This window comes from Corvus cornix, chromosome 4 (assembly GCF_000738735.6).
Source record: "Corvus cornix cornix isolate S_Up_H32 chromosome 4, ASM73873v5, whole genome shotgun sequence".
NCBI lineage: Eukaryota > Metazoa > Chordata > Aves > Passeriformes > Corvidae > Corvus > Corvus cornix.
In genome coordinates this window covers 22374913-22395157 of record NC_046334.1, presented here as the reverse complement: position 1 = coordinate 22395157, position 20245 = coordinate 22374913, and the positions used below count along the sequence as shown (strand labels likewise).

At 36.6% G+C, this 20245-nt stretch overlaps 1 protein-coding gene across 2 annotated transcripts in view; it reads right to left on the bottom strand.

Annotated features, from left to right (window-relative positions):
• The window catches only part of FSTL5 (follistatin like 5), a 275866-nt gene that overhangs the window by 232004 nt on the left and 23617 nt on the right, over window positions 1-20245 (bottom strand). For both annotated transcript variants that reach the window (XM_020584125.2, XM_020584124.2), the window contains exons 2-3: window positions 20013-20151; window positions 877-910 (exon numbers count right to left, since the gene is read on the bottom strand). In XM_020584125.2, coding sequence (XP_020439714.2) covers window positions 877-910; window positions 20013-20135 — 157 coding nt within the window. In that variant the 5' untranslated portion in view covers window positions 20136-20151. The remainder of the gene's footprint in view (window positions 1-876; window positions 911-20012; window positions 20152-20245) is intronic.

The following is a 20245-nucleotide window of genomic DNA, read 5'->3' as shown; positions in this document are numbered from 1 at the left end:
AGTGTGAGAGAAAGAAAGAAAATTGAGATGAATGAGTACTATGATACATAAATAACTGGATTAAGAACAGCTAACTCAGGTGATATGATTACACATTGCTTCATAAGGCAATAAAAAAGATATAGGTTGGTTTGTAGCTTCATTCCCTTGTCTCTTTGCAACATAGAGCTGCTGCTCTTTCTCCTACCCTCCCCTTGTTTTCCTTTTAAAGTATCTCATATCCTATCTCTTTAAACAACTGAAATATCAAGAGAACAATCCTTGCTACTATTGGCAATTCTGCTTTTCATTGCTTGTTTAGCCATTTTTAACCAAGAGATTTGGATGTTCTGTCTCTTAACAGAGAGTTTTGGAAGTCTTAATTTTCTTGACACAAGGCTGTTTCTTTAACCTGGATATTCTATTTCACATAGTGCTTAGCCACTGGCACAAAGGTGCAGTGAAAATATAGATTGTAGGCAAAAAACACCCCCAGCAGTCATTTTGCAAGGCAGCCTATTAAGGAGATGATTCACTTGTGCACAAATTGGAATCACATCCAGTTTCAGATTTACTGAATGGAAAGGGAGAAGCTAAATTGATGGTACTGATGTTTTATGAAAGCATGATACCCAGCCATAGTCAAGGACACAAACTTAGTGAGAAGCTATCTCCCATCCGGAGTGCAGCAATCAGTGTTGTTCATCTCAGAGTTCCAAAACCAGTACCTAATACATTTACTTTCTAAATTTCAACCCCTTTCCTGGATATATTTTTATCATTTCAAATACCAAAATACTCAGTAGACAATCCATCTGGATAGTTTTTACCAATAATGAATGTTGCATTTGTGATAATTATACGAATGCCCACATTTTGAAAATAATTGGCACTTACCTTTATTTCTTGTGCTTTCATGATGCTTTTCCTGCTGCAATTAAGAGCAGAAAAATGTATTAATTGCAGAATTAGTTATCCCAAAAATCATAAAATCATAGACATACAAGATCCAAGTAAGACAGTCTAGTTCCTCCTCCATCCTGCTCCAACATAAAATCAACTGCACTTTGCCTGATGCCTCAAGAGTCCTGTATAACCCATTTTTAAACTCCCCTAGCGTTTTTCACCTTTTTTTTTCTCCAACCATGACTGTGATTAAGTGCTGGAACACGTTATCCAAGGGGGCCACGCAGTCTCTGTCACTTGACCTCTGTCTTGGGAGATGCTCATAATTCAGCTGCACAAGTCCCTGTAAAATTGAGACTTGTCCCCTGATACAATTTTGAAGCATGTAAATTTACTCAAGGTAGTAATCTGTCCCCAAAATTTCAAACTTTGATTTTATGATATTTGCTCAAAAGGATGCTCTTTATTTTGGGTACTGCAATTCTTCAAATATTTGCTGCTATATAAGTTTATGCTAGTAAAAATAGCACTAGGAGTAGGCTAAATGCAAAACACTTCTAAATTTTGTCCCATTACAAGAAAGAATTTTCTCTCATAATTTTAACAAGAAGAGGAAATTATGTAAGTTTTTTTCTTTCATTGCAATTTCTAATGGGCATTTTTAAGCATTTTAGCTTTTGATAACTAAGAGGGTGTACTGGTTACCCTTCAGTAGTTATTGTACTGTTTTATTTTACCTATATACACTAAGGATTTGTTATTATTGTGCTCATAACAGGTTCATTTAGTCTCTAAAGCATCCAGACTGTACACAGGAATCTGTAAAAAGTTAATGCTTCAGCAGCAATTAATACATCTTTTAACAGTATATCTGTTAATATTTTCTAATTCACAGGGACATAGAAATGTCTAGTTACCATTAACTTAAGCACAAGGCCATCTAATCCTCAAACAACTAAAACATATTGTTTCAACTTTTTCTAATTTTCTGAAATAATAAATAATATAGGTACTGATGCAATATTTTTGTTCTTCCCTGCAACCCAATTTTACAAATCTAAGTCAATGACTCTTTTCTTGGCTTTTTTTTCAAACAAGTAATTATGTCAAAACTTCTATGTATCTGGGAAGCATGTTTTCAAGTTTCTCCATGACTACATTAGAAACACTAATAAGAAATTAAAAAAAAAATACAAAATAAAATCCATTATCAGTAAAATGTGATGTACTTGATTGTAAGGCATTTTCTCATACATTTCTAGTATTTCCTAAACACAGTGAATGGTATTTCCTGAAATACTGGATATGGTATGATGTGCTGAATTTACCAGTATCAATTTTCACGCCATTCTGATTTTCATGCTATACTAAAATTAAAGCAATAGTTTTAGTATTGGTTAATTTCTTTCACGTTTCATTTGACACTACAGTCAGCATTTGGTTTAGAGGATCTGTCTAGGTATTTCTTCTAGTCTTCTAGAGGAGAATTTGCTTTTAATTTTCATTTTATGTATCTTTAGAAGTCATGGAGTGATACTTAGCCTTTAATAGGCCAGTGTAAACACAGAAGAATCTTGTTAATGATAAGCAATCTGTGCTTATTAAAATATCAACCAACCACCAAGATTTAGAGTTGTGTTAGCATTCAGATAGCACAATTTACAGGCTCCATGGACACTGTTTCATTCCACAAAACTCACTAGTCTTTTTTCCCTTCTTTAGTTTCAAATCAGAATAATGGAAATTTTTACCAATAAAGCTGCAATAGATTCTGAAGACTTAATCCAAGAATTGATTACTAGATCAGAGTAGACTTGCAGGAAAGCATTATTAAAAATCAAATACTGGTATCAAAGGAGAAAATAAACACTAATTAGGATGAGAAATACTTATTAGGAAGAAGAGAGTGCAAAAAGTTTGGCAAACTTCAGAGTAGAAACAAAATGATTCAGATAAAATTTTAAAATTTAAAAAAAACATGTTGGGGTTTTTTTAATGGAATGTGTTAAGATTTCAAGGAAAGGAGGCATTAACGGAAAATGTCTTTTCAGACCTCATCTCTTCTAATATCTTTATTTTCTTTAATTTCAGCTGAAGATTTTTGAGCAAATTTTCATGACTTAGTTTTCCTCAAAATACTCAAATTTTAATTTTAAGCTGCCATTCAAACTAGACAGAAAAAACTTTCTTAGCAGATCATAGAACAACCTCGGTGTGATATTCCTTGGGCCAAGCAAGATGCTTGCTAGCAGTGAAGAGCATCCACATAAAAAGAAAAGTCTCTATGCCTCAAGTTATTTCAAAATTAACCAGTGATTAGACAGGGTGTAGCATCTCTGAACTCAGAAATTAGCTTTCTGCCTAGAGAAACCTTGCTAGATTTGACTTTTCAACAGAAATAACAGAGTTAAAAAATGCAGACAAATTTATACTGAGGCTGAATTAAATACAGATTCCTCCTTAATACTGAAAGATAAATTATGTGAAATATTTGCTGTAGAAAATCACTAAGAAGCAATGAATTATGCTAGTGAGACAGTGTTACAAGCACCTATAACTTAGGAAAATTAATTTCAGATGCTCAGGGAAATAGGAACTGCTCATCCTGCTGGGAAACAGACAAAAAAATAAACAAAAATTTCATGGTCCTGGAATGTGAGAGTGGTAAATGAACTTTTGAAACTTTAGGTAAACAAATGTTCGTAGTGACATTTATTTCCACCTGCATTTGTGTAGTTTGCTAGGCTGTTAGTGCTAGTTGGACTGAAAATAACAAAATTCTACCCATATAATATTAGAAAGTGTGTAAAAGTGCAAGCATTGTGGTAGTAAGTAAAATGTACTTCTGTATGAACACTTGTGTGGAGGACATCAGAAACACACTATTGCACATATTTCTGTTGTTTTTCTCCTGTAATTGCATTATGATACATAAACAGAATATTTTCACCTAACATGTTAACAATCCAAGAAATTATATGCAAATAAATAAATAAACAAATAAATCTATACCTATATATAAATAAAACTGGAATGATTACATGAACTGCACTACTATATTGGTACCTACTGATATCAGCCATCTGTAAGCAGAACCAACATGAACCAAACATTTTGTATTCCAGGATATTTTTATCAGCTTCAATATAGCAAAACACTTTTGAATTTAGCACTTTCCAAACGAATTAATCAGACAGGTTGCATGGCATTTTATGGGCTTATGTTGCATTACAGTGTATCGGCCTGGTGAAATGGATCGATGCAGAACATATTAAAACTCTAAAGAAACCTTTCCTGTATGCCCAAAAGGCTGAATTTAAAGTAAACTTTCCAAAGTACACTCCATGGAAGTGGAGACAATGATTTTCTGTTATGTTTGTGAACTAAAAAAAGATCACAGATGGTTTACCATACAAATCATTATTGTTACAAATCATACGTTATAAACTATTTGCAATATAAATTAAATGAAGCTCTGCAAAGAAACTCATTTAAATACACAGAAATGCTTTTCTAAGGTATGAAAGGTCCTTTTCTAGTGCTATTTTCTTTTTTGTCTTAATACATAAACACTATCAACATCTCTTAAAACTTCCCAGCATTTTGACATCATCATTAGTCAGAAATGCCATGTTTGCTAAATGAGGCTGGCATACTATCAAGTCTTATTTAGAAGGGCTTCATATTAGCAATAAGGGGTGTAGAGAAGGACAGTGAAAATGACTCCTAAATTGCAGTGATTCCCAAGAAGGTACAAAGCTATTTATAGGAAAGACCAGAGCTGATCTGTAAAAGTAATTGACATTCTAGGACTAAGACAATACATCAACTATTTAAGAAACAGTAAAGCCTATTTCTTAGCTCCATTTAAATATGTATCTTGTGAATTTTCCCTTTTTGAAAGAAAATTAGTGTTTGTAAACCTTGGAAGTTGCACACAGAAACATTCTGACTTCCACTTAATTCTGTGTTCTTTAAAAGAGAAACTACATGACTGTATTGCATCTAGAACCTCACTTATCATTGTGCCTGAATCATCTGCTGAGGATCTGGGTATGTGTCTGCCAGAGTGGGCTACTGATAAAGAAGATGAGCCCTATTTTGTCTTTGGAAAACTCAGACAAAACGTCCTTTGCTATGCTGGTTCTATTTTAAAAGTAGCTGCCGAATTAATCAAATTCCTAGAATAAACAAAGTACTAATTAGTGTAAAACATATGGTAGATTGTCCTTGACATGTGGCAAAAATTTAAATAATTTAATAAACATAAACCATTAATTACAGAAGCTGATGAAAAAGCGAGTGCAGTTATTTGCTTTTTTTACATTTTTTAATGAAAAGTTATCATTAGTCATATAATAGAATATAGTGAAAATGCAGAAAATCAGTTTTGTGTTCATTATCTTTAAGGCTAATTCTGCATTGGGGTACTATATTGGAAATAATAATAGTAATTATTATTATTATTATTATTATAATGGAATAATTGTTATTAAAGAAAATATTTCATTAAGAGAGGAAACAAAATAGTTATTGTTAAAACTTGTACAAGCTATAGTAGCTGAATTAACAATATATTCACTTAAATTAATACAGCAACTTTAATTACAAGAAATGTGAATTACAAATGTACAGAAACTTTTTATTCATGGGTGAAATAGCAGCATGGTTACAGCCAGGGAGTACAAGCACACATACTGCACAAAGCAATCTGGTATACTATTCTCAGACCCAATTTGATCAATGACATTAGGCTGAAGATTTGTGTTTCAAAGAAGTTTTACAGAATCAAACTTCAGCAGAGTCTTAGCAACTGCAGTACAATTGCAATTTAAACTAAAAATGCATGCAAAGCAGAAGCAATGACATTTACATTTGTAAAGCTATTCTGTTAAGCAGCAGTAAGCAATGCCTTGCTTCCTATCGTAAGGAAGAAAGAATGTGCAAAAAGTGAACCATTTTCCTCTTGCTCTTGTCAGAACACTATTTACTGCAGAAAGCTTTTTAGTTCAGTGTTTGCAACAGGATTCCTGAACTGGTATTCTGCATACACAGCCCAGTCTTCTTAGAGATTGCCACCATTTATAGCAGCAAATTCTGAGAAAATAATATGCCACAGGTTATTCTTGTATTGATTAAGGCATCACATGAATATAAGATTGTGTGAAGGAAACAAGATGTGAAGCAAGGTTGCTAGGCAAAAATAAGGTAATATATTAAGCTGTTGAAGTTTTCAGAATTAATGGCATTCCCAGGAATATTGCTAAATATTAGTCTTAATATTACAGTATTACAATATTACAGGCCTGGGGAGAAAAAATGATGAAGTCTTGAATTCGTGAATCTGTATGAAAGCAACCCAACAGTATTTGGGGAGCCTGGATACAAGAGTGAAATATTTGTCATAAAAACCAAAACTGCGGTGATGCAATGTTTTTATTGTATTTTGTATGTTCTTTGTACCCTAAGGGCTCATCCCTATCTTCCCCACTTCCACTCCCGGTTGATCTGTGCCAGATCCAAGCCGCTCCCCCAGTGCTCCCAAAAATGGTTATCCCCTCCCCTTGGTCTGGCTCCTTCCCTATCAATCACCCAAACCCCTCCCGGAGTTCTGGACTGTTCTGCGCCTATCACCAAAGCCCTCCCTAATTACCCTTATATGGTCCCCGTCAATTCCCCCGAGACCCTGCCCCCTCGGATACCTCCCCTCTTGGAAATCCCCTAAACCTCGATGCCCCATTGGGGCATGTGACCCCTTTCCCTCCACCTCTCGAGACTATTGGTCCGCGTGAATGTCTATCCCTGTCCATATCCCTCCCCCAAAGACCCCTATTGGCCCCCTGTCAGGCCATCCCCGTTGTAACACCTCTCTTTATAGGTTGTTGCACAGATCCGATGTGTCCTTGTGCTCCTTGGACTCCGTTTGGGCAGTAAATCTGAAACTGTATCCAAAGGCAAGCCTCCCCGTAACTTTTTATCTTTGCCTTCGTCAAGGGCTGCTGACTGCTACAGTGCCTGGAGCCTTTGCTCCCCTGGGTAGAGCAGAGGCTTCAGAGGAGCAGCCTTAAAGCTCCATGCCTCCAGCTGCTGCCCATTCCTGCCGCACACCGCTGGAACCAGCCTGGGCAGTGGACAGCAGCGGTCACTGCGACACAAAACCAAACCAACCACAGAGATGGGAAGGGTGAACTGTGAAATACGCCGATTTGGTTCTTGCTTTGCTGATTTAGATCCCTGAGGAACATGAAAATCAATCACGGTAGACCCAGGAAGCTGAGTTTGAAGCAGTTGTTCTCTGTGTGCAGATTACAATCCCTTGAAAGCAAAGGGGAAGCACAGCAGAAATAAAGATCTGAAAAAGTTCAACATCATCTTGTCTATGTCTACATGCTCTGAAGGAAAACTATCTCTAGACCAGGCTTCAACAAAGTGTGTGATTTCTAGGGACGAAAAGTGGACAGAAGAAGTTCTACACAAAGATCCACAGGTTTTTTTCAATTCAGGCCTGTCTGATATACAAGTAAATAACCTAGATGTTTGCAAAGGCATGTATTATTCTTAAAGGCAGCCTTTGTGCTCAAGGTGAAACAGTTCTAGGCTAAAGTTACTGTCTAAATTCCAGTGTTCTTCAGTTACTGAATTTAAGCAGATTCCTGCTAGCAACACAGTAACACTGTTTATACCTCATGTATGCACCATATATTGCATTCTACAAAACAACATTTCTTTTTTAAAATAGGCAGAGTCAGTCAGATTAGTACCTTTTCAAAGCAACACTTCCTTCTGGCAGGATTGTTCATGATTCACATAGACACATTTCCAAAGCAATGCTGCCTAGTGTAAAAAGACCTGCTTGCATCAGGCTGCAGATAGCTCCCAAGACAAATAAGCACCCTATAGGACCTCTAATCCCTGATTACTCTTGCAGTTGGAAGGTAGCTGAGAAGTAGTTTTGGGGTTTATATTTAAATTCAAGGATTCTTATTTCACTAAATCATTGGGGTTTAACAGTACTATAAATTTGTTGTTGTTATTTTTTGTTTGTTGGGGTTTTTTTGTTTGTTTCCAGTGTAAGAGCTTGTCCAAGAGGAACCCTAATGATTCTACAGGCCAAATGAAACTGTAGTGAACTATGGGGAATTATAAGGAAGTACATGAATAATGACTTAACAAAAGTAATTACTATTTGTGCATATTTTGCATTAAACTTCATATGCTCAGACACTCAGTGCAGTATTACTTTCCCATGCACAGACAGCATAAGATGTATTTTCTTCAAGACTACCAAGAAAGAAATGCAATTACACAGGACAGTTGGTGAGGTGCTACAGATGAATTTACTTATTTGATGTAGCTCAGAAGCTAATCATATTCAGTGTAAATATACATTTATTTTGCAATTATCTGAGAACACTCTAGATGTGAATAGGCAAAGAAGGGGGAAGAGATCTCCAAGAAGCAACACTTTAGCATACTGAATTATCACTGGAAATTGTAGGATACAGTATTTAATGGGTATTCTATTATCTTCCCCCTTACATCAGTACCTAAAGCTCCAGGTACCCTCACAATAACTGAACAGTAGTATATTTCCTGACAATATACTGCTAGTTAAAAAAAAGGCAAGCCAGTACAGAGGGATCTTAGCCACAGAATTCCAAATGACATTAATGGCAGTAATTTGCCTACAATCCCTCTTCGTTTTTCTTTTTAAATTTCAGAGGTGGTTTTAAGTGTAATTTTCTAAAACCACATAAAGTATTTTGCTTTTTATTATTCAGTCTGTCTGAGGCTCACTCAGATCTTATTTTTCCTCTTAGCAGATTTTTGTACAGATAGATGAAAATCTGCAGGAAGAATGACAATTAGAGGGTATAGACATGAGAGCATAAACATCAATTACCTTCTTATAATCCAGGAATGCAAGTAGTATTTAGTCTGCACTAAGACATAATTACGGGTAAAATTGTAGTCTTTCTACAAGTATTGATTAAAACCAGTATGCTGAGGCATTGCTAGGAATAACAGGTTCTTTCTACCATTCATTTTATAAGGGCAGATAAAGTAGTGTAGCAAAGCAAAAGGAAAGTTCAGGATATGAATATTAATCAATTGCACCTGCCCTTTTGAAAAGTGTTAAACTCTGTATTTGAGGAACACATTCATTTAAACCAGAGATCTGATGAAAGGTTATATCGTGTTACCCACCGTGTGACATTTAGGAAACTAGAAAGTAAAATTAGGATTGTATTTTCCTCTACTGAATCTTAGAAAATTCAGGATTAACTCAGTATTTGATTGGTGAATTTCAATTTATTTTTCAAAATGAATTATGAAGTGCAGCTATATACTCTGCAGATACACTAACAATTGGTTACAGTTTTCCTACTGTGTAGTAGGCAATGCACTGTAAAGTTTTGAGTTACTTTCTCTTGGCATTCATGCTGGAAACAATTAGCTTGAAAAAAAGAGTTCACAGAGAGCTGAAATAACAATCCAGTAAATAGCTGAAGTTCTAATCTAATTGATAATACTGGAGTTTTAATTATAGTAGTTCCTTTTATATATATATATGAAGACATCTATTTTTCTTCCCTGCCTTAGACTGATACAAGCAAACACCAATAAAATAGAGTTTGTTAGGAATAGTAAACTACAAATAATGTCTTGCAAATATTTCCTTGTACCAAACCAATCACTTTGATTGTGTTCCATCTAATGATGGAGTAGGTCCCAAGAAGCAGTCACTGGCAAAACAAGACAGATGTATCCAAATGGTAAGCTCTGTACTTTGCTAATAATAATCCATCAAAAATTTTTTTTGAAAATATGAAGATATAGAAAATATTTGAAGATTCAGTAAATTCTTTGAAAGGTATGTTTCACTATGCCCCACTTAGAGGAGGAATGAAGGAATAATGAAATAAATAGGTGACCTTTATATGGAAAGTCAGACTGACCAATGCAATGGTTTCTCAGACCTTTATAAAAATGCCACAAACTATGTGTTGCAGTGGGATTAGTCTTTTACAGTTTTGGGGATCATCTGCTTGCAATACAGTAGTTACTGTTAATTTCAGAATTGTAGCATCAAATTATGTAATACCAAATAATGACACATATACCAACAAGTTGAATACATTCCATTAAGATGATGTAATATTAGTGCTTTGTTACTTGCATTGATGTACGACAATAATCCACAGGTAATAATAATAGAAAGCAATGGCATTTAGTGAAATGAAATAGTGAAATGAAATAGTGAAATGAAAATTCCACTGATGCCTCAAGAGAGTGATAGGCCTTACTTGTCCCCAGAAAATAGACTTAAGTTATAAGCTGCTTGTTAGAGTTACATAACCAAAGTTATAAGCAATACAATAAACAAATGACTAATAATTTTTCTTAGGTTTGTTTTCATTGGAAGAAGGGGCCTAGAATAAGCTTGTTAGATTTCTCTTACTTCAAATAATATTTTGTTAGAATGCATTGGGCAGGGGGATTCAATTTCATGAAGTTGTTTGATAGAATTGACAATGAACATTAAGCAGATGCTATTAACATTATGCAATGTTACAGAAATATTTATAGCTATTAAATTCACTTCACATGAACATACTGTTCATACACTGCATTGTTTATACATTGTATTAATTTATATAAATAGTATAAATGCAGTTGAGTGTAGTTAACCAAGCACATTAAATGGAAACTTTCAGGTTTTTTCCAATTTTTTAAAAGATACGGCAAATGAAACAAAAATCTCTTACTCATCTCTTGCATCTCATGAGACCCCACCTCAAGTTCTGTGTTCAGCTCCGGGATCCCCAGCATACGTACATGGAGCTGCTGGAGTGAGTTCGGGAGAGGCCCACAAAGATGCTCAGAGGACTGACGCACCTCTCCCATGAAGTCAGGCTGAGACTTGGGGTTCTTCAGCCCACAGAAAAATCTTTCAGATACCTTCAAGGCCAAACCATTCTATGATTCTGTGAGCAATTTTAATGAAGTCAAATAGCAACATTTTTGTATTAGTAAAGTTTGGGAGAGCTTTGTTTTGAATGTTATGTTTTAGGCATAAAGCTTCTGTGTTCTTAACACTATGGTTATTTAACCATAGCTGTACCAATGCATAACAATAAGAACAAAGATGTAACTAGACATCTTTTAATTAGGCTGTCATTAAGCTCTCCATTTTCTTTGTGTCAGGCCCAAGCACAGAAACCAAAACCTTTAATGCTTTCAATGGGTATTCTATCCTTTAGCCTCATCTTTTGAAAGGAGACTGGGGTTTTTTGTTGTTTTAACTAATGCTGTTGTTTGGGTTTTCTTCATAATGGAAAATAAATCTGAAACTGAAAGACATCACATTCCCTTAGCTCATGGTTGAAGGGATTTGAGAATTCTGATGGGTGTAGTGTTCTTGCCTGGTATGATTTACCATGGAATCAGTTATCAGGAACAAATACAGTGCCCTGAGCTGGACTACGTATATGATCCCACCAGCAATTATAAAAAAGAAAAAAATAACATGTCATAACAACTACTGTAATCTAGCAGTCACCTTACCCAGAACTGAAGGCATTTTAAGGTAAAAATAGCCTATTTCAGTAAGTTCACAAGGTAAGAGGACTTTCTTACTGTTATTTTGATCTATAAACAATGGAGATGAAGTCACAGAGTTTTCCAGTTACAAAATTCTCAAAAGGAAAGGCTGCTGAAGAAAGCCAAATTGAATACACCTAAACCTAATATACGTAAACACAGATCAATGCTTCTTACCATGGCTCCTTGCAAAGATTTCAAATGAAAAAATTTAAACTGTTCACAAAAAAAAATGCTAAAAAATTTCTTAGATATTGAGATAGCAAATATTTGTACTGCAAGATAACAAAAGTCATGTTCACATGAAGTACAGATGGGTTGTTCAACCTGACATCTTGGTAACACAAAATCAGAACAGTGGCTGCTGTAAAAGAAAAAAATAAAAAGGTACAGTAGTATATCATTAAATACTACTTTATCTAAAAAATACCAGATTTGTGCTCCCACTGCATATCACACACCCAGTAAAATTATCACAGTTCAAAATGACAACTGAAAACATAGTTAGAAAAAAGTAAGCAATGGAGAAGAGTTAAAACTAGTGATGTATTTTCCCACTACTAAAAGGAGACAATTTATTCTGAACTTGTTTTTCTACCACACAAAGTATAGGAATAAAAGTATTAAAGATGTTTTAAAATATGGATATTGAAAAGAAACATGGATGCAAGACCTAACATTTAGCCAACCTAATTGATGCCAATTTAAGAGGAATCTAACAGTGCACAAATATTTTGATTTGATTGTATAATAAAGCCCAGTGTAACAAAGAGTTTTCTTTCTTTCTTTCTTTCTTTTATTGCTGTATACCAATGCTACATTCCCTCAGTTGGGAATACATCACCCTATAGATGCACAGTATACTAATGTTTAAAACTGTAATGGCTTGACACTGGCTGGATGGCAGCACCCACCAAAGCTGCTCTATCACTCCCCTCCACAAGTGGACAGTGGGGAGAAAATATAATGAAAGGTTCATGAGTTAAGGACTGGGAGAGGTCACTCACCAAATACTGGTACAGGTATAACAGAATTAGAGATATTAACTGAATTTACTTCTAAGAAAATCAGAGCAGTATAATGAGAAGTAAAATAAGACCTTAAAAACACCTTCCCCCACTCTTCCCTCCTTCCCGAGTTCTACCTCTTCCACTGCAGCAGCACAGGGAGATGGGGAATGAGGGTTTTGGCCAGTCCATCACACATTGTTCCTGCCATTGCTCACAGAGAGGAGCCCTTCCCCTGCTCTAGTATGGGGTCCCTCCCCTGGGAGACAGTCCTTCAGTGAAGTTCTCCAACCTGAATCCATCCCTTCTGCAACAGTTCTCCTCATAATGCTGCTGTTGTAACATGGGTCACTCTTCCACAGGGTGCAGTCCGTCAGGCACTGCCTGCTCCAACGTGGGTTCCCCATGGGGTCACAAGTCCCACCAGGAAACCTATTCCAGCATGGGCTCCTCTCTCCATGGGCCTGCAGGTCCCTGCCAGCCTCCTTTCAGGCATCCACCTGATTGGGTGTGGGTCTCCTTCATGGGCTGCAGGTGGATCTCTGCATCCTCATGGTCCTCCATGGGGTCACAGCTGCTTCACCATGGTCTGCACCACAGGCTGAAGGAGAATCGCTGCTAGGGCACCGGGAACACCTCCTCCCTCTCCTTCTGATCAGACACTGGTGTCTGCAGAGCTGTTCCTCTCACATATTCTCTCCCCACTGTTCACTTAATCCAGTTATATCTGCACAATAACTTTTCTTCCTTCTTGAATATGTTATCACAGGGGTTACCGCCATTTCTGATTGGCTCAGCCTTGGCCAGCAGTGGGTCTGTCCTGGACCCGGCTGGCACTGGCTGGGATCATGAAGGAAGCCTCTGGCAGCTTCTCACAGAAGCCATCCCTGCAGCCCCGCTGCTATGAAGACCAGGTCAAGCTAACCCAACACAAAAGCAAATGCTTAAACTACATAATTATTTTCATTTAAAACCAGAATTTAAATAGCTAATTAGAATCAGAGGTGAAAAATAAACCATAAGCTAAGCTGATCATTATTTAGTTAAAAATTAAAAAAAAAAAAGTCTGGGGTACAGCCCAGTTTGTCTACATACCAAGAAAACTATTATACACCATGTTTATTATTTAATATAAGTTTAATATAAGTTTTATTTTGATTTTTACTTATTACTTCTCACATTATAAGCATTTTCTATGCTATAGGATGTTACTTTCATTTTAACAAACCAAGATAATAAAGGTTAATATAGATAATAAAAGTCTACATCTTCTAGGTAATAAATATAGGTATTAAATCCATGAGGAAAATGCCTGAGAAAAAGAAGCAATGGAAAAGAATAAAATAAAGCATTTCTCTGATAGGAAAAAAAAATAAAGAGATGGAATTAAATTACAAAGTAGTCTTGAGGACCTGAAGAGCAAGAGGCAACAAGGAAGCCATGGAAAAGAGCCAGATCTCATAAACACACAGTTCAAGTACCTGGCCTCTTTCATGATCTTAGAAATACAAACTGCACAAATTTAAACAGGAGCAAATCACCTCAAGTAATATATCAAACAAATCTCTCCTGGCTTTGTTTTGCTATTACTGCAATTGCAATTTGTGAGGACAATTTGCTATCATAATAGAATATGAAAAAACACGCTTATCAAGAATCTGAAATGATAGCTGATATACATTGGGTTTGCACTGAATCCCAAACACCAGAAAGGTAAAAAACCATTTCTTATCTATTCCCAGGATAACTGGAAATCCTCTTCCTAGGATTCAACCTGAGAAGGCCAAGCTGACTACTGAAGAAGGTAATTACATTGCCTCCCTATACCACCATGTTATGTTTTATCCTTTGTTGTCAACCCAGAAAGGGAAATTAAAAAAACAATGTTAATCAAAAGGTAGATCATACATGTGAATTTCATCATCCCTCAAAATATTCGGTTGAGATTAATCTTTTCCACAGTGATGATGTTCAGTAACAGGAACAAAAAAGATAGGCACATCAAGAGGTTCAGCCCAATAGTTAAGATGCACCTTTGCTCCCTGACTGGCCCTCTTGATCTGACTACAAGTTTATACAAGTTTATAGACAGGCATTGCTGATAAGTATCAGCAGGCATCTTGAAAGCAGGGATCAGCCTTGCCTTAATTCCAGACTTTGATACTCCACCCTCCAGTTACTGACTAGCTGGAAGAAGGATTATAGAAGAAATTTTACAGGGAGAATTTAGAAGCAACTTTGGTAAAATGTAAAAAATGCTTTGAGCATGTAGTGAGACACAGCAAAAATAAAATGTTTAATTGATATTAGCTTGTTAATGCACAATGATTGTAATGGGATTTAAAGAAAAAATTACCCATGTCTTTTTAATGCTACTGCCCACAGGAAAAATCAGATTAGAATGCAGAATTCCCTCCCTCTCCTGAGAAAAGGAAAATAAAATTAAACAAACAAACAAACAAAAAACCAAAGACTTCTTGACTACACTTACAGATTAAAAAACTAAAACTGAGTCTTGCTACTTCTAATCCTGGAATTTGCATAGGACATAGATACTGTGCTCACAGAACCTCAGAAGGAAGAAAATTCTCATGTTGCTTTAGAGCTGAGAGAAGCACTGATGTGACCAGGAAAAGTTCTGTTCTTACTCCTCAGAATTCACTGCTCATCTTCAATAGATTTTTTCCTTTCTCTCTCCCTAGGACAGAGGATTTTAGAGGATCCCATTTTATGACTTCTCAGATCCTGCAAGCAAACAGATTTTCCAGATAGACATGGTGAACTATAAATCTCAGGTTGTCTAGAGACCAGACAACACAGGGAAAGCCCAGGCTAGTTTTGAATCCTGGAATACTACTTTCTATGCATTTCTTTCTTGGCCATGACACTCTAAATGACAATAAAATCATTGAGCACTCAGCCTGTTTATATTTTACAGGCGTTTCAGTGCTGTTAGTTGAGGGAGAACATTTTATAAGTTTTGGGCAAAAACCTAAAAGTAATACATGGGGTTTTTTCTGTGCTTTGTGCTTATGTATTCAAATTTGCTTTTAATAACCTGGGACAGAAACTTAGGTTTTTCTCTTGCTTTAATTCAGACAAACTCTGATTAAACACTTCCAAACTCGATCTAATGTTAATGTAACCTAAACCCCTCTAAACTGACCTAGTCCTGAGCCCTAATTTAATGTGAATCAGGGTTGAACTGATGAATTTAGCAGCAAACAGCAACAGTAAGAAGGGAAGGAGAGAAGAAAAAGGGACAGAGGCAGGTTTTTTACAGGAAGTTAAAAGCAGTATTTTAGTCTGGAGAAACATCACAGACAACAGTGAGGGCTGCACATCTGAGTCACTTCCCCTTAGCCCTTTGGTAAAACAAGACAAAACCAGGACAAGGCTGGAAAGAAGTTTGAATCAACAGATCAGTAGAAGCCAGTGAAAGTTGGCACATCCCCTTTGCTGTAACCTCTGTGCACTCCCGCTCAGCTGGACAACAGAAGCTCTTTTCTGACGGAGCATCCTGCACGGGCCCAGACACAGGCCAAGGCTAAGGCTGAGGCTCAGGCTGAACTCTGACTTCCCGGGATTCTCCCCTCTCTCTGTTCCCAGGTTCCCCCGAGCCCAGCCCTGCCTATGCTGTCGGGGCAGTGGTTGCTCTCAGTGAGGGCTTAGCCCTGAATTTTGGGAACATGATTGTCCTAACCTCGAAAGTTCAAAATTGGGCCTAAGTAAAAGGAGTCCAGGGGACAAGGACTAAATTACACCTTCACCAACTGTCCCTTTAGACTAAAACTGAACTGCTCCCCACCCGTGATGAGATCATTAACAACGAGGCACTGTCACCAGTATTATTCCCTGCTAAACCATGTGAATCACCTGGCTTGCCAAGGTGGGTTGTGTGTGCATGTGTTAGATACGCAGAGTTGGCATGCCCTGGAGTATACATATGGATGTACAGGCTATATTCCATATTTCTTAGCGTCTGACAGAGAATCGGCAGCCAACAGTTGCCATTCTGTTGGCTGCCACCTGCCTGTTTATACCTGGAATCTCAGAGCATACAGTCTTTCACTGAAGACATTGCATAAACATTGGTCTCTGTCAAAGGCATACAAATTACAAGAAGAAAATTCATTAGGATGCTAAAAATACTTCCTAGCAATATCAGGTGGGAACCTAGGTATTAACAAATTGCTCACAATACTTCAGCAGCAATGCAAGAAGACTCCCAAATGGAAAGTACCTTACAAACTCTTCCAGTGTTATGACAAATGAAGAACCAAGGATTACCTGGCTTAACAAGAAATTCACATGCTGTTCAGACACAGCCTGGTACTTTTCAGCATAACCACATAAATGTAAGCCGTGGCAGTTAAACAAGGGTAGGGGACTGGAAACAAAACTTTGAGGAGTGCTTTGTAATATTCTTTCTCAGTTCTGGTTCAAGAGAACTCATCTCTTCCTGGTTTTGAATAGTTCATATATAAACAATGTAGTCAAATATTTGATCTTCATTGCCATTAAAATGGCCATGATAATGAGCATTTCTATAATTATGTATTATAATGAAATACAGAATCAAAGAATGTTAGGACGTTTGGAAGTCACCTTGTTATATCTTCCTGCTCAAGCATGGTCACCTGCAACAGGTTGTCCCAGACCACGTGCAGACAGTTTTTAAATGTCTGCAAAGATGAAGACTTAACAAGCACTCTGGGCAATCTGTTCCAGTGCTGAGTCACCCTCAAAGTAAAATAATGCTTCCTTATGCATAATTTTTTTCCCTATTTGTAAAGTTTTTTTCCATACCAATGCTATTCTTATGCTTTCAGATAATCATATATATAGATTAAATTCCTACTTGTAATTTCTATGCATGAGAAGCTGAAATCGTTTATAATCCCTTTTAAAACAACAAAAGCTTTATGATATGAATGCCTGTTTTCACCACAAACACAATCATTATTTCAAGAGAGTACCTAAGTACCAACAGGATTGTTTTTCCCTGCATGTTGACATTTAAGGTTGCTCTTGGTGGACTATTGTTCAAGTTAGATAAATTCCCCTTTATGAGAGCAACAGTGATTAATATATATCTATTTTTTAATCTTTGCACACATAAACTTGCATACATATTGCCTAATCAAAGGAAATGTAACTGCATATATTCATTATCATCTGTTTGTAGTAAGTATTCTATTGGCATAACTTAATCTAAGCACTCGATTTATTAAGTGTTTGATTGAAGCAGAAAGTTTCTTTTACCAGATTTATATTTTGAGTATCCATATCCATGCCAAAGCTGGTTTTAAAAATTGACTTTAGAAAAGTTTTACATTCCTAGCTTTTTTATACAAACATATATCCCTAATACCAAAAGCTGAACGATACTAAAACTTTTTTTTATCTAGACATATTGCCTAGGAAAAAACCCACCATATTTTTCAATATATTGTTTTATATCTAGTTTTAATTACTTTTATCTTGTTTGCATATGTCTGTGTGATTCCCCCAATATTAAACTTGAAAAGTTTATGACAGCCTATTCCAAGAATTATATGAGAGTTATCAGTACTTTAAAAGTATAATTAAGACAACATAAACACCAACATATGAATAGTTCCACATACATTCATTAAGATCAGAGAACATCTAACCTCAGAAAATAATACTAATCATACCCCATATTCTGTCCTTCATTGTTCTTACAGTCTTCATGGTTTTGTGTTGGGGTTTTTTTGCACACGTGATTTCTCTCTCACATGATTCATTCCATGGTTTCATTACTAGTTTCTCTCTTCCTTCTAGATTTCAAAGAACCTTTCTTGTGCTATTTTATTTTATTTTGCTTACAGCTGTCAAATGGAAATAAAGTGATGAGACAAAGTTTTGATAATACTCAGCATAAAAAACCTGTGTGCTGATAGAGTTATGTATTTCTTTGACTGTAGCCTGATTCAGTCTTTATTCTGATTGAGAACATTCCATAGAGGATGCATAATTGTATAATTTTAAGATTTTATTTTCCATCTGTTAAGAAACTTCTTGTATTTAATCTACATAGCATACAAAATATTTGCTAATAGGCAATTTTACTTGTTTGAGAACTCACACTGTCAATTCCTCCTTATATGACGAGATATTGGGTCTTTTTTTTTAAACTGAGGACCAAAAAGAAGTATCTTTCATACTTTATAAAAAAGTATTGAGAAATAAAACTAGCAGTATCTTGAAACATTAATAGAAACTAACATTTAGAGTTTCTGGCTATAATTCAGACCTTTTACTTGTAGCACAAAAATTTAGAAGGGTGAAAAGAATTTTTTTTTTCATCTCTGCTTGACTGTAGGTCTTAAGGCACTTCAGATGTTGCTCCCATGACTATCATGCCAAGAAAAAATAAAGTTGATCAGACCTATGCTAACTTTAGACAGCCCATGGAAATATTACAGCCCTCTTCCTTGTTTTACAGAACCACCACAGAAGCTTCCCTTTCAGCAACCAGAAGAAGAGCAGGACTTGTTAGCTGAGAACTGTTTCAGGAGTCCTGGATTCATGACAAAGGAGCAGCAGGTGGGTATAATTTGAATGACATGTAGTCGTTGAATATGGGAACCACGTAACTCAGAAAACATCTGCACTATGCCATGGTCCAAAACTCCTAAATTCAGCAAGCACTGGGAACATCTACCTCTTGCAAACAAGTTAACTTCAGCACCATTCTTCTTTGATGGGCAGTTTCCCTGTTCGTTGCAGACTGAAATTCACTGAGGACTGGGACAAGTCATTGCCTTAAGCAGATGCTGACAGTTGCTTTAAGAGACAGCCTCTCCTGGCTCTCCCTCTGAGTTTCTGTTGATATAACTAATCTCTAGTTTTTGAAGCTGTTGGGGTTTTTTTTGTTTTTTTTTTTTTCTCTGTTAAAGGAATTTTCCCCCTATACATGTTGCTAGGGGAACAAATGGCCGAGTATTTAGATAAACAAATGACCTGGCTGCTCTTTTTGTTTCACCTGGGGGTGTGGGCAGTCGGTCTCGGCATCGCACCTGCCCTGCTCACCGGGAGCCGCCAGCGCCCCTGCCGGCTGCGAGCGGAACTGCACCCGAGGGGAAAGGGCCCGACAGCCGAGAAGGCTGGGACTGGGTTTGTGATTGTTTGCTGTTACTGCCATAGTTATTGTTGTTTGTTTGACTGGTTATACACATATAGATATATAATAGTAAAGAACTGTTATTCCTATTTCCCACATCTTTGCCTAAAAGCCCTTGATTTCAAAATCATAATAACTCGGAGGGAACGGGGTTGCATCTGCCATTCCAAGGGAGGCTCCTGCCTTCCTTAGCAGACACCTGTCTTTCAAACCAAGACAGAAGCTAAAACAGATCTTACGTCATTCTCTTTGAAAAAGTTAATTTCTGAACATTACTCTAATAAACACAAAAAAGACAAGGCTGGAGTATAATTTATCCCTGGACCTTGGAAGAAAAGCAAGAAGTATTAGAGAATAATCCATACCTTGTGCCGTAATCTTATTAGGGGCTGATAGGGCCTGAAGCTGTATCCTTCCTTGACTGGCCACCCATCTGCTCCCAGCAAAATGCATCCAAGAAGTAAAACAGCAGACCACCACATAAACATCTTTACAGGTCTGTTTCTGTCAAAAAAAAAAAGTGCAAGTTCAGAGACGCAATATTACTTTGGCATAAATCATATAATAAAGGTTTACAATACTGATAATCCATTTGTGG